Raw genomic sequence first — 14,280 nt, 5'->3', positions numbered from 1 at the left:
ACCCTTCAGGAATGAAGGGGAGAGAAAGACATTCTCAAGTGCAGGAAAACAAATACACCTTGCCCTAGCTCACTAGCCCTTAAAGATGAGCTAAAGGAAGTCCTCTGAAAGAAATGAAATGATAACAGAAGGAAACTTGGGGCATCGGGAAAGAAGAAACACGGAGAAGAGCAGAAGGAGCCTGGTGTGGTGGCGCACATCTGCAATCCCAGGACTCAGGAGGCTGAGGCAGGAGGATTGCAAATTTGAAAGCCAGTCTGGTCCAGCCATTTAGCAAGGTTCTGTCTTAAAAAAATGAAAGAGGGCTGGGAATGTAGCTCAGTGGTAGAGTGCCTCTGGCTTCAATTTCAGTACTGGACAGGGGTGGGGGAGGGAGGGAGGGAGGGAGAGAGGAAGGAAGGAAGGAAGGAAGGAAGGAAGGAAGGAAGGAAGGAAGGAGGGAGGGAGGGAGGGAAAGAAGGGGAAGGGAGGAGGAGAAGGAAGGAAGAATGAGGAATAGACTGTTCTTTCCTTATGAATTTTATAAATCACATTTGATGATTGAAATAAAGGTCATAAAAACATTTGATACTCAAAACAAAGATGTTTAAATCAGGGAAGTAAGGGGAGCTAAGTGGAAAAGAGATTTCCACCTGTTGCTCAAAGCGGTGAAATCCTGCTAGCAATAAATTGTCAAGAAACTCACTTCAAGTTTGATGAAAGAGTCAGGTGGCAAGAGAAAGGATGAGGGGGTAGGAATGAGAGTAGCGTGAATTGGACATTGTGACCTTTGTGCATATAGGATGATATGACCTGTGTAACTCCACGTCACGCGCAACCCGAAGAAGGAGAAATAGTACTCCATTTATGTAGGATGTGTCCAAATGCATTCTGCTGTCATGTATAACTAACTAGAACACATTTTTCAATTTGTTAACAGTAAAAACATGAGAAAATATTCAGCATGCAAACCTGAATCCCACCCCCACCCCCCCACTCCTGCCACCAAGAAAAAAAGGCAGGTGTAGCTGTCTTCCCATCGAATCAAGTGGACTTCAGAGAAAAGACAGTTATGAGGGACGAAGAGGGACATTACATGGGATAAAAAGACCAATCCCCCAGGAAGACACAGCCATCCTAAATGCATGCCCACCTAACTCATTAGGGGGAATCTCTTTCTCCCAAGTAACGAGATAGCCCCATTTCAATGAGTGGAGGCTTCCTTTGGCAAGTTCGTCACTGCCATCACTGTGTCCTAGATTCCCAAGGTCGTAGGTCCCCAAGGTCGAAGATCCCCAAGCCATCTCCACCTCTGGAGATCCAGTAGGACTCACAGGACTTGGCCCACAGTTGTCCTCATGACTAAAGTTCACGACAGCGATGTAGGATACACAGGCAGAACCCAAAGGGAAAAGGAAGAGGCGTGTGGGGGAGACCCACGGGAAGGCCAGCCGGGCTTCTCCCTCCCTGTCCTTCCCAGCAAGAACATGACAACACGCATTGATGCTTCTGCCCAGGGAAGCGCAGGAGGGCCTCAGCATCCTTCCAAGTTTACATGGAGGAGCTGATGACCTAAGCACCTTCTGCCTAGCACATGCCCAAATTACAGACTCCCAGAAGGAAAGCAGGTGTTCAGCGCAAGCCATATTATTTAATTCCTAGGCACAGCGGACCACTCTTATCAGCTAACTGTTGACTGGGAACACTCCAAGAGCCAATTTCCCAGACGCCAACTAACGGGCCAGACTTGCAGAGAGCCTTTCTAAGGACAGAAGTCCCAGGCCTGCCGTGTTATCTCTTTTCTGCACAATCGTATAACCCAGAAAATATACTAAGAGAACGTTGAATTGCTCTCTTTGTGTGGGTAAATTGTATGGTATATGAATTATCTCTCAATGAGGTTGTTAGAAAAAAAAAATCACAGCAGGGTTTTTCCTTAGACCTAGAAAAGCTTATTCTTAAGCTATATGGAAAGGCAAATAGTTCAGACAATCTTAAAAAAAGAATATAATGGGAGGAAACACGGTACCTGAGATTAAGGCCCACTGTGTAGCAGCTGTATTCCAGTCTGTGATGTTGGTGTCAGCACAGATATTCAGATCAGTGGAACAGACTGAGACTCTGGAAATAGACCCACTCAGTTATGCTCAGCTGATTTTTGACAAAGGTACAAGAGTCATTCAGTGGAAGGAGGGTAGTTTTTCAGCAGATGGTGCTGGAGTGATTAGATACCCACAGGCCACAACACGAACCTCAACCTGTGTTTCATGAGTTGTATGAAAATCAACTCAGAATAGATCAGAGGCTTGAATTTGAAATATAAGAATAAAACCTGCACCTGTAGTCCCAGCTACTTGGGAGACTGAGGCGGGAGGATTGCTTGAGTGGGATCATCTTGGGCAATATGGTGAGACCCTGTTTTTTTTGTTTTTTTTTTAAAAAAAAAAAAAAAAAAAAAAAAAACAAGGGCTGGGGGTAGAGCTCAGGGCTTGCGTAGTAAGCACAAGGCCGTGTGTTTGATCCCCAGCACGGCAAAACAAAAACAAAACACAACAAAAAACCAAAGCAAAAATAGGATGGGATCATTGGGACCTACAGTGAGGCTGAAAGTTCTTAGATTTGACATCAAGGACCTGATCCATAGCAGAAAAACTTAAGTTGAACTTCATCAAAACCAAAACACTAGATCTGGGAAATCCCACGTGAAGAGGGTGGAAAGACAAGCTACAAGGAAATGTTTGTGAACCACATAGCTGACAAAGGACTGGTATCTATTTTTATTTTTAAAATTTGTTCTTTTTAGATAGACATGACAGTAGAATGTATTTTGATGTGTTATACATACAGGGAATAGAACTTATTCTAATTAGGATTGCATTCTTGTGGTTGTATGTGATGTGGACTTTCACTGTGTATTCATATATGAACATAGGAAAGTGATGTCTGATTCATTCTACTGTCTCTCCTATTCCCATCCTCCCTCCCTTCCCTTCATTCCCCTTGGACTAGTCCAGTGAACTTCTATTCTTCCCTCCCCATTCCACTTATTGTGTGTTAGCACCTACATATCAAAAAGAACATTCAGCCTTTGGTTTTTAGGATTGGCTTATTTCACCTAGCATGATATTCTCCAGTTCCATCCATTTACTGGCAGTTGCCATAATTTCATTCTTCTTTATGGCTGAGTAATATTCTAATGTGTATATATACCACATTTTCTTTATCCATTCATCTGTTGAAGGGCATCTAGGTTGGTTTCATAGCTCAGCTATTATGAATTGAGCTGCTATAAACATTGATGTGGCTGTGTTGCTGTAGTGTGCTGATTTTAAGTCTTCTGGGTATCTACCAAGGAGTGGGATAACTGGGTCAAATGGTGGTTTCATTCCAAGTTTTCTGAGGAATCTCCATTCTGCTTTCCATATTTGTTGCACCAATTTGCAGTCCTACCAGCAACATATGAGTGTACCTTTTCCCCTACATTTTCTTTAAGAACTAGTTTCTAGAGTATAGAACAAATGCTTAAAACTCAACAGTACAAAAACAAATGATCCAATTAGAAAATAAGCAGAAGACATAAACATGCATCTCTCACAGAAGCAGATAAACAGCAAATAAGCACAGGAAAAGACAGTCAGCATCCTTAGTCATTAAGGAAATACAAATTAAAACCATAATGAGATGTAACTACCCACTTATCAAATTGACTAAAATAAGAAACAGTGACAACACCACCCCCCCCCTCAGCTTTTTCCATCTTTGGTGGGGATGCAGAGAAACTGATCGCCAATGAATTGCTGGTAGGAATATAAAACGGTTCATCTGGGCAGTTTCTTATGAAACTAAACATAAGTTCCATTCCAACCAGCAATTTCACTTTTGAGCTTTTATCCCAGAGAAATAAAAACTAATGTCCACACAAAAACCTACACATGAACGTTATAGCATATTTATATGTTTGGGCTATTACAATAGCCCCAAACTGGAATTAGCCCAGATGTCCTTCAACAGGTAACTGGTTAAACAGGTATATCCGTACCATGAAAGACTATTCAGCAATGAAGATGACTTTGTATACACAGCAACTTCGGGGACTCTCCAGGGCATTTTGCTGAAGGAAAATACCTCCAATTTCTAGAAGTCATATCCCCGTAGGATTCCACTTACCCAACATTGTGCAATGATAAAGTGTTTAAAATGGCAGAACATGAGTGGTTGCCAGAAGTTAGGGACCCGGGGGGTGGTAGGAGCAAGACATGGGTGTGGTTATAAAAGGGCAAACCAAATCTGTCTCCTTTGCAGTGATGGAACGGTTCAATATCTTGTCTGTGGTGGTGGATATGTGAGCCTACACAGATACACACAGGTGCATGTGGGCGCGACACACACACACACACACACACACACACACACACTGAGAAATGAGTTTAAGTAAAACTATGGAAATCTGAGTAAGGTTAGTGAATTGTATCATTGTCAATATCTGGTTGTGATACTGTACATTTGCCCCTTCTTATCCATGGTGCCACATCCTCAGATTCAACCAACCATGAATAGAAAATATTTGGGAAAAATTGCATCTGTATTGAATATATACAGACTTATTTACATAGAATTTACATCGTATTAGGTATTATAGGTAATCTAGAGATGATTTCTAAATATAGAGGAGGTTGTGCATAGGTGCTGTGCAAATACTACCTCATTTTTTATAGGACCTGAGCATCCCCAGGTCTCTGTATCTGCAGGGGTTCGTGGAATCAGTCCCTGATAGAAACCCAAGCACAGGGGGAATGAGACCCCTTGGAGATTCCTGGAAACAATTTCTCCTGGCTACCAAGGAATGACTGCACTGTAGTTTTTGTAAAATAATACTGTTGGGGGAAATGAGTCAGCGTAGAAGTGAGCTCTCAATTATTTCTTATAACTGCATATAAATATACAATTACCTCAATAAAAATTTCAATTAAAATTAATCAAGCATAACTCTACAATAATAATGTAAAAAAAGAGATGTCATGATGGAAATATCCCCCACCCATTTCGGGGTGGCCCAGAGGTCTTAGTGTTTCCTCTGCTCACACCTGGTCCCTTTTCTCAGTTGAAGTTCCAGCCTTTCCTTTCTCTGGAAGCATTCTCCTGGCGTCCCCATCCATGTGGACGGTGAAATGGCGGTGCAGTTGCTTTTCCTCTGGGGACGTGTGCACTGTCCATCTCTCACAGCCAGAACAGGGCTCTTCAGCACCGGGAGGCCAGTCACCGAAGGAGAAGCAGAGCTCCGCACACCTGGAAGTCATCAGCCCCACGGGTGTGCAGCTGGCTCTACTCACAAATGGCTTTTAAGAGATTCTCTCTCTTTCTTGTTTAAAAGCCAGAGGGGAACCCCCCAACCCCCAGCAAGGCTTCAAATGACTATTTTCATTGTTCTCCAAAATTTCATGCCTCAGGGAAGCAGGTATTTCTCTGTAGTACAGCAAAGAAGATGTTCAAAAACTCTCTTACTCTTATTTAATCTAAAATTGGAATTCAACTGGGAGAGGCGAGTTGAAAATTCCTTGGGCGAGGGGTGCAGCCCAGGGGTCGAGTGCTTGCCTCGCCTGCAAAAGGGCTTGGGTTCAGTCCCCAGTAACACACACACACACACACACACACACACACACACACACGAAAGCCCTGCCTTTCTAAAAAGAACCATCATGAAGGGGATCAAACAAGCTCACCAAAGCAACCCTCCAGGTCCTTGAGCTGTGCACAGGCTGTTCAAGGGCATCCGGTTTGACATTTTTTCTTTTTCCTTTCCGGACCTTGTGTGAAAGAAGGACATGGAAACGGCAATGAGGGCTCTAGCAATGGAGAGAACTGGCCAAGAACCAGGGCTGGTAGCACAGGGGTGGCTGTGGGGGGCTTGACTTATCTCACCATCATCCAGCTTTCCAGAGAAGCCTGTAACCTAATTAAAATGCACTGTCTCAAGACAAGCCCCTGTCTCCTCCCTATCGCCTCTATATTGTCCCCCTAAGAGCCATCAGTTCAGAGATCCAGAAGCCCAGGTCTCTGGAACCCCCTAGGGCACCCCTTCCCTGAAGAAGCAGCAGGACACTGAAGGTGGCTTAGCTCTTGGCACCTGAAAAGGGGGCCAGCGGCAAAGGCCCCTGGTGTTCAGTGGGTCGCGTGGGGTTGTGCTGATTCTCCCTGCAAACTGCCGAGGCAGCATCTGTCCTGGATCCAGGAGAGACCAACTTGATTTTTTTTAAAACAAATGAAACTCTGGAGGGCCTTGTTTCTGTTTGAGTGAAGATGACCGTCGTGTACCGTGCAGGCCATACCAACAAGGCCCTTCACGATGTCCAGAGCCCTTCCTTCCTCCGGCCGCTCAAGGGCAACACGGTTTGGCAGGGAACAGGCTTCTCAGATTCCAGCCTTGTTTCGCTGCCAACCAGACCTGGGTATATAATTGCTGACCTAGAAATTCACTGAAGAATCGAGGCCGAAGTATAGTTACTGCAGTCTGGGGGGCCGCGGGGGGCCAGGGGCAGGCAGTGGAGTGTGTGTGTGTGTGTGTGTGTGTGTGTGTGTGTGTGTGTGACCGACCTAGAAGGAGCTAGGCTGAACTCATTTATATTCTTCACCTCTTGGGCAAAATCCCTGGTTAACGGTTTGATCATTTTCCAGACATGTGAACCCCCATGGTGTTTAATGTAGATTCTGAAATCAGGTGTGCAGGGTCTCACATTGCTCTTCAGGATATATGGAAACTAACCCTTGCCCTCACCCACGCCCCAACAATGCTCTTTTTCTCTCCCCACCCCCCCCACCCCCCAGCTTTTCCAACTCTGTGCATTAAAAGCCTTTAAAAAGCATCTAACGCTTTGCCTTCAACACCCTGTGCCTTTGTTCTTCTGTTCCTTTGTTCTACAGCCAACTCATGAGCTCAGGGGGCTGCCTCGGTGGCGGCCCTGAGCCTGTGGAATGTGGGCCACGGGTCCACAGCTGGCTCGGCCACTGGCTCTGCAGACAAAGCAGAAAGACAGAGGGCTCATCTTCCAGCCCCGCCCTGGGGAAAGTAGGTTCTGGGGGAGCCAGCCTTCAGCCCGGCAGTTGTGGGCACCCACTGTCTGACGATGCCAGCCCCCAGTGGTTCCTTCAGGGGGTCTGCCTACTGTAGCAGGACCTCTTTGCCTTCTGTTTGTGCAGCCAATGTACCAGAAGGGGCTGAGAGTGGGAGCTGAGTCTTTGTGGGGCCAGCCCCCCACCCCCTGCTAGGCCTCTGATGAACCCTGGGAGCCTAATTCACAGGTACTAATGAGATGTCCAAGTTGCAACCCGCTTTTTGGCCCTGTCCACCCTATGGTTTTCAAGACTGGTTAGAACTTGTTAAGGTTAAAAAATATGCATTACCTGGTTGTTGTCTAGCAGCTTAAAACATCCATGTGGGGAAGTACGCACCAGACCACACCCTTGCTTGGCAAAGGCTTTGATGCAGATACCATTCCGAAGTCCTCTGACATCGTCTGGGGGACTATATCATTTGTTCAAAGCATCCCTCGTTGTCTGTCTCCCCTGGAGAGACGCCCAGTGAATGCAACGTGTTATTTGCTGTCTGCCAGTGAAATCTTACCCCCAAGTGGCTGAGTTGTGACTCAAGAAGGCGAACGTGGTGGACTTACACTTTCAACCCCTTAGAGATTCCCCCTGGGTCATCATTTTGCAATTAAGTTGTTCATAAAAGCTAATCGGTCAGGACACAGTTAATTAGTAGGATAGCAACAGCCCCTGATGCAGGAAATGAGCAAGCCACTCTGAGAACGCACGCCAGTTTTTAAAATAATGTTGTTCTTGTTCATTTTGAGTTTCAAAAAACTTAGGTCTTTCTTTGTCCTGTGTGTGTGTTGGTGGGGTGGGCAGAGAGAGAAGAGGAGAAGAGAGAGGAGAGTTGGTGGTTCTGGGGATTGAGTCAGAGCCTTGTGCATGCTGGGCATGTACACTGCCACTGAGCTACATCCCTAGTCCCTGTATTATCTTTTTAAATCTGACACATGTGTATCCTAAATAGTAGAAAAGGCAATACTCTACTCTGAAATCAGATCAGGGTCTCCAGCTCTGTGAATTCATATTCTCTCTCTCCCCCACCCCCGCCCGCACCTCGCCCTCTCCCCCTCCCCTTATCTGTAAAGTGGGATAATAATTCTCATCTACCTTCCTAACAGGTTTCTGTGAGGATCAGTGTAAACCAAGTCAAGCACTTGGTGCTCAGTGTATTTTAGTGATTCACATTGTTAGTATAATCAAAATAACACAAGATTTTTGTAATCTCAATGACATAAATCCTTATATGAATGTGTATATATATTTTACTGTTTTTATTTCCTGCATAAAAATATTCATGAAGTTAAGGATATCATCTAATCAAAATCAAAAATAATTATTTTATCTGCTTTGGGAGAGAATTGCAGATTGGCCCTTCCATAACTGGAAGATGAAGCACCTTTGCTCTGAAACCCGACCCAGAACAAGCCTGGTACATGAATCAGGTTTTATTACATTTTTATCCTCTTACCTTCATAATTGCTTCAAGTTGTTTCCCTGCTGTTAGAGTGATTTGTGAGGGCAGATGACGATGCCAAAATGATGTAAATGAAAGTCTGGATTAGTGACAAACGATGTCAAAACCTGAGAATGTAAATGCAAATTGTTAGCAAGACCTAAGAAGAAAGAAAAAAAAAAACCCCAAAGCATATGAAGCTAACGTTACCCTTGAAAGACGTCGTGGGAAATGTTATTTTTAAAGTTGTGTGCTGTACAAGTGTGTCTCGGTCCTCTTTATGCCCATCCCTCCCCCTCTTTTTAAGCCAAATCGATCACAAAAACTAGTGAAGTTAATGTGATTCTCATGCTGGGTCTATGCTGCACAGAGAGCAGGTTGTCAATGTGCTGACTCACACAAGAAGCAAGGCCTTCAGAATCTGACCTTGGGTGGGTGAGCTGGGAGGGACTCGTAGTGTTAGTGGAGGGCTGGAAAGCATCTTGGGGGTCATCAAACCCCATTCCCTCCCTTGATAGGGTGGAAAATTGAGGTCAGAGCGCAGGAGTCTTGCTCAAGGAACTGCAGCTGGTTTGCTGCAGCGCTAGAGAGGAATGCAGGTTGACCACCTTGGGGGACTTCCTCCATCTTCCTGGTCTTCGCTCTCTCCCCTCCAGTGCCTCCATTGGTTATTCACCCTGACTTCCTAGGTTGGGGTGCAGCAGATGGAGGGGACAGTCCACAAGGACCCCAAATGACCTCATGGTTCAAACTTGCCTCAGGTCATTCCTGTGCCACAAGCTTCGAGACCGCTAATGCATCTCAGGCCTCGGAAAGCAGGCAGGAGAAGACGTCCTTTGGGACTGCAAGCCCTTCCATCTCAGCAAGGTCAACTCTGGAGACTGTGTGTGGTTTCATTGGAGCCATAGTTTATAGTGGCTGTGCTTTTGATCACAGCCTAATAAATGACCCAAAGACCTGACTCAGAACCACACTGGGGAAACACTCCAGGGGGCAGTGAGCCCGGAGACATGGGGCCATCCTGGCTGGCACCCTGGAAGCTTCCTCTCCAAGCCGACTCTGGCCTCAGCCTCCCCATGCTGCCTCCTGGGTGGTAGACCCCAGTATGGGGAGGCGGGGCGCTGGTCTACCACAGCCTGACTTTTTAGCGCAGCCCAGCCTTGGCTGCCAGATTCAGGCACAGCCCACATCTGCAGTGTTTCATCAGCCAAATCTGCAGCTCCTCAGGGCACCACCACCCTTGACTTGGACCTCCACAAACGCCCACCTTGCCAGGAGGCTGGTCCCCAGCAGCGATTGTCTGCTCACCTGCCTTGTAGCCCAGCGGTATTATTACCTCCTGCTCACCCGCTAACTCATGCATGTTTGCAAGAGGCCTCTGAAACAAGGTTGATTTTTTTATAAAAATGCACCTGACCTCACTAATCCTACCTGATGAACCATGTTATGCATCATTCTCCTGAATCGGGACCTCACAGAGGTGAGAAGACAGCCTCACCATGTCTTTTTTAATATTTATTTTTCAGTTGTAGTTGAACACAATACCTTTATTTTATTTATTTATTTTTAGGTGGTGCTAAGGATCAGAACCCAGGGCCTCACACGTGCTAGGCAAGCGCTCTACCGCGGAGCCACAACCCCAGCCCCTCACCACCATTTCTTTGAAGAAGCAAGTTGCTTCTGTCTGGCCAGGTGGAGAAAGGCGCTTTGTCATACAAGATCCCATCTCTCTGTGAGGTTGAAATATTTTCTCTTTCCCACTATTGTTATTCCAATGCATAAAATCCCCCAAATTATTTTAAAAGAGTAACATAGCTCCCCCAAAGAGGATTCCTGCCACACACAGGCCCCCAAATGGCAGGCAGTTCCCTTCGTCGTCGTAATGCCACCCTCTGTTCAATCACTGTTGAATTAAATCCACATTCAGCATGGACCACATGGCAGAGACTTGGGACTTTCATTTAAAAACTTGAAATAATTGAGAGCATTACTCAGTCAAGTGAGTATTACTCATTACTCCAAAGGATGAGAGTCAGGGGTGGGGAGGGGGCGAGTGGTAAGGCTGAAGGTTCCCCTCAGGGTTCCTTTTCATCGAACCAGGCCTGGACTGTACACAGAGAGCCAGAGAACTCCGTTTCTACACTCACAGGATCCACAGTGCCGCTGTACTCTAGGGGGAGTGCCGGGAACTGAGGTTCTGCGGTGGGCGAACGTGTGCTGTTGTTCTCTAGCTGAAGAGGGGGGTAACTTGGCTCCCTCGGTGGAATGATGTGTGGGGCTGATTGGCTTTATGTGGAGATCCAGAGAACGGGGGATGTCTAGAGAAGGCAGAATTTCTGGATTTTAAGTAGAAACCCAGGGACCTGGGGTTTAGTAATGGTAGGATTCACGGTGCTTTTGATCTCTACCCAGTGAGCCAGATTCCTATGTCTGAGTGTCCCACGAAGATTACTGTCATCATCTGAAGCGTTTAATAAGTGCTGTGCAAGTATCTTGTACCAACCAAGTGAAGTTAACTGATCATAATGGGGGCTGTCTTGAGACGGTCAAGTTGTCATTAGACAGGCATGTGGACTGTGGAGCTAACAGAAGACCAGGATGCGACCCTGGCAAACACCCTAACAGTATACTTCAGCTGCCAGCAAACAGCCCTTACTAACATCTCTGCAATTGTTTGAGTGTGTGTGTGTGTGTGTGTGTGTGTGTGTGTGTTTCCTTCCTTAATAGATAAGGTGAGTCAGACATACTTTGTCTGTTTCGATCACACCTTTATCCAAGGACTAACACAATGCCTGACATACAATAAACAATAAATGTTTGATGAATGAATGAGAAGTGGATAGATGGATAATTGAATGGATGGATAGGTAGATAGGTGGATAGATGTTTGAATGGAAGGATGAGTGGATGGGTGGATGGATGAGTGAGTGTGTGGGTGGGTGGGTGGATGGATGGATGGTGGGTGAATAGATGAATGGGTGGGTAGTTGGCTGGATGGACCAGGTGGCTGTAGGGTGCTTAAGGAATGGGTAATGGATGGATGGATGGAGCTGAATTTGTTCACATTATGGTCTTGCATTCATTTTCCATAGCAAACATAAGGAGTAGCATGTTGATACAATGTGGGATTGCACTCCGTCCAATTTGGTTGAAGAAACCCTTGCAATGATTTTAAAAACATCTCTAAAGGCTGGAAGTCATATGTTCCCGATTATGTTTCTCTTCTGTTATCCCTGTAGTCAGCAAAATTTCTTTTCTAACATTTTCTTCTGTCTTATTCCATTCTCAGCTGAATTCTACTTTAGCTATTGTTTATTGTTTGTGTTGTTCCAGAATGTTCCAGAATCTGTGATAGTGGGCTGCTTATAAATTTTACCTGAGGAAACTATCATTGTCATACTTACTCAAGACATGGAGACATGCTGTATTAGGTTGGGCTGTGGTAACGAGATATCATAGAATGGGGCTCTTAAACAGCAGGAACGGCCTTTCTCACTCATCTGGAGGCTGGACGTCCAAGATCAAGGTGTCAGCAGGTTGGGTTTTGGGTGAGGCTTTCTTGCTGGCTTGTAGATGACTGCCTTCTCATTGTCCCCTCACACAGCCTTTCATGTGCGGGGAAGTGGGGGGGGGGAGTAAATGAAGAAGAGAGAGAGAGAGAGAGAGGGAGAAAGAGGGAGAGACACTACTCTTACTGGATTAGGGACATATTCTTATGACCTCATTTAACTTTAGTTATCTTCTAAAAATAACTCTTATCTCCAAACATAGTCACATTAAGGGCTAGGACTTCAATATATGAATTGGGGGTGGAGAAACACAATTCAGTTCCTAAAATGTGACAAATTCCCAACACACTGCAAATTCTTCTTTTAACTTTGCTGATTACGTGCAGGGTTAATGTATATATCCCTCCAAGTTGAATGGATTTCATGTCCCATGAGCCTCCATCCATTGGAATATTCAAAGTAAAACTTAGTTTGATAACAACTCTTATGAAAAGATGAAGAGGGTGCCTTCCCAGTGGGTTTGTATCCAGGTTCTGAATCTTTTTACCTTATTTTGAAGTAGAGCATTATGCAGAAACACTTACCAGATGGACATCAAATATTCTGCTCAATTTTCCACAACTTGGTTTAGAGCACAGACTGACACAATAACACAAAGCTTCAGAGGAGAGCTTTAGAGAGCCGTGTGGGGACACAGAGTCTTCCTGCATGAGATGGAAGTCATTCTGCTCCACTCCCCTCTTGCTCTCACTGTCCCTCCCCGCCCCGACAGTTGCTTCCAGAAGCAAAGCGATGGTCTGCCACCTTCCTCCTCTCTCCTTGTGTTTAACTGGGCCATCGCCATGAGGCCTGGGGAGGTGGGTTGGGTGCGGGTGGACACAGCTGCCATGGCTTCCACAGCTCAGCCACAGCTCTGGGCTGACTGGGAAAAGTGGGAAGGAGATGCCACATTCCCTGGTACAACTGGGAGTCCCTGAGCTCCCAGATTCTCAAATGCTCATAATTACGTGAAAGGTGAACCACGCCGCATGTTCAGGACTGAATCTGTTCTCCATTTTATATGAATGTCTTCACTATATTATTTGAATCCAAGAGGCCCAGTGGAATGAAATTTGCATGTCTATTATTAATTTCCAGTTTCCTTGTTGTGTGCTCTGCTGCATCCATTGGGTCCGAGGATATCACCATTTCTGGATTGATCATTTTAAAAGCATTGAAATCAGAAAATAGTGCAATTTCATTTTCATGATGATTTCTCTTTTCCCACAGGAGTGCATTATACCCATGATGACATCATATCTTTGCTTCTGAAGGGAATTACCTTGAAAAATAAATATAGGGCTGTCCCAGTTATAGAAGAGGATCTTTTTTTTTTTTTTTTAAAAAAAAAAAAAAACAAAAAACAAACCTCAAGCATGCAATAATTCACCATTTTTTGCAGATAGAAACGTGGAGGAGAGTTTTTCAATAGAAGTTATAACCCCAAACAAATAACTTGGCTGCAAAGGAAATTTCATTCTGTGCTCAGAGACAGGCATCTTACTAAAATTACTTCTCTGTTATCTGTTCTTCCACAGTGAAGATGCTGTTGCCTTTGAAAAGTCTGCTGACCACAGCAGCATTATCCAAGAGGAAGAAACTGTGAGTTGGTTGAAATAGATGCATTGTAATAGACTCAGAAATATTCAGTAATCACTTAATCAGAGACAACTTTTTTTCTGTGTGTGATGTTCTTGTGTTGGGTAAGCCTTAATCAGCCACCCATCTGTCCTTCATTGCTGAGTGTTTCCTGTGCACCAAGCACTGTGCTGGGTAAGGTATGTCCTCAAGGAGCATCCTGCTTGCACGTTTGCTGTGTCACTCTTTCTTTAGCCACAATTTAAAAGGGTGTATAGGTTGTTAACAATAAATTTGTCCATAAGGGTCTCTTTTTTATTAATAATTTTTTATTTATATATGACAGCAGAATGCAGTACAATTCTTATTCCACATATAGAGCACATTTTTTCATATCTCTGGTTGTATACAAAGTATGTTCACACCAATTCATGTCTTTATACATGTACTTTGGATAATAATGCCCATCACATTCCAGTATCATTTCTAACCTCATGCCCCCTCCCTTCCCCTCCCACCCCTCTGCCCTATCTAGAGTTCGTCTATTCCTCCCATGCTCCCTCTCCCTATCCCACTATGAATCAGCCTCCTTATATCAAAGAAAACATTCGGCATTTGGTTTTTTGGAATTGG

At 45.0% G+C, this 14,280-nt stretch overlaps 1 protein-coding gene across 1 annotated transcript in view; it reads left to right on the top strand.

Annotated features, from left to right (window-relative positions):
• Rfx8 (regulatory factor X8) overlaps window positions 1–14,280 on the top strand; it is a 71,930-nt gene that overhangs the window by 22,361 nt on the left and 35,289 nt on the right. The window contains exon 5 of the mRNA XM_076833772.2: window positions 13,608–13,671. Within this exon, the coding sequence (XP_076689887.1) occupies window positions 13,608–13,671 (64 nt within the window). The remainder of the gene's footprint in view (window positions 1–13,607; window positions 13,672–14,280) is intronic.

Source organism: Callospermophilus lateralis, chromosome 14 (assembly GCF_048772815.1).
Source record: "Callospermophilus lateralis isolate mCalLat2 chromosome 14, mCalLat2.hap1, whole genome shotgun sequence".
NCBI classification, from domain to species: Eukaryota; Metazoa; Chordata; class Mammalia; order Rodentia; family Sciuridae; genus Callospermophilus; species Callospermophilus lateralis.
This window is presented reverse-complemented; position numbering and strand designations above follow the sequence as displayed.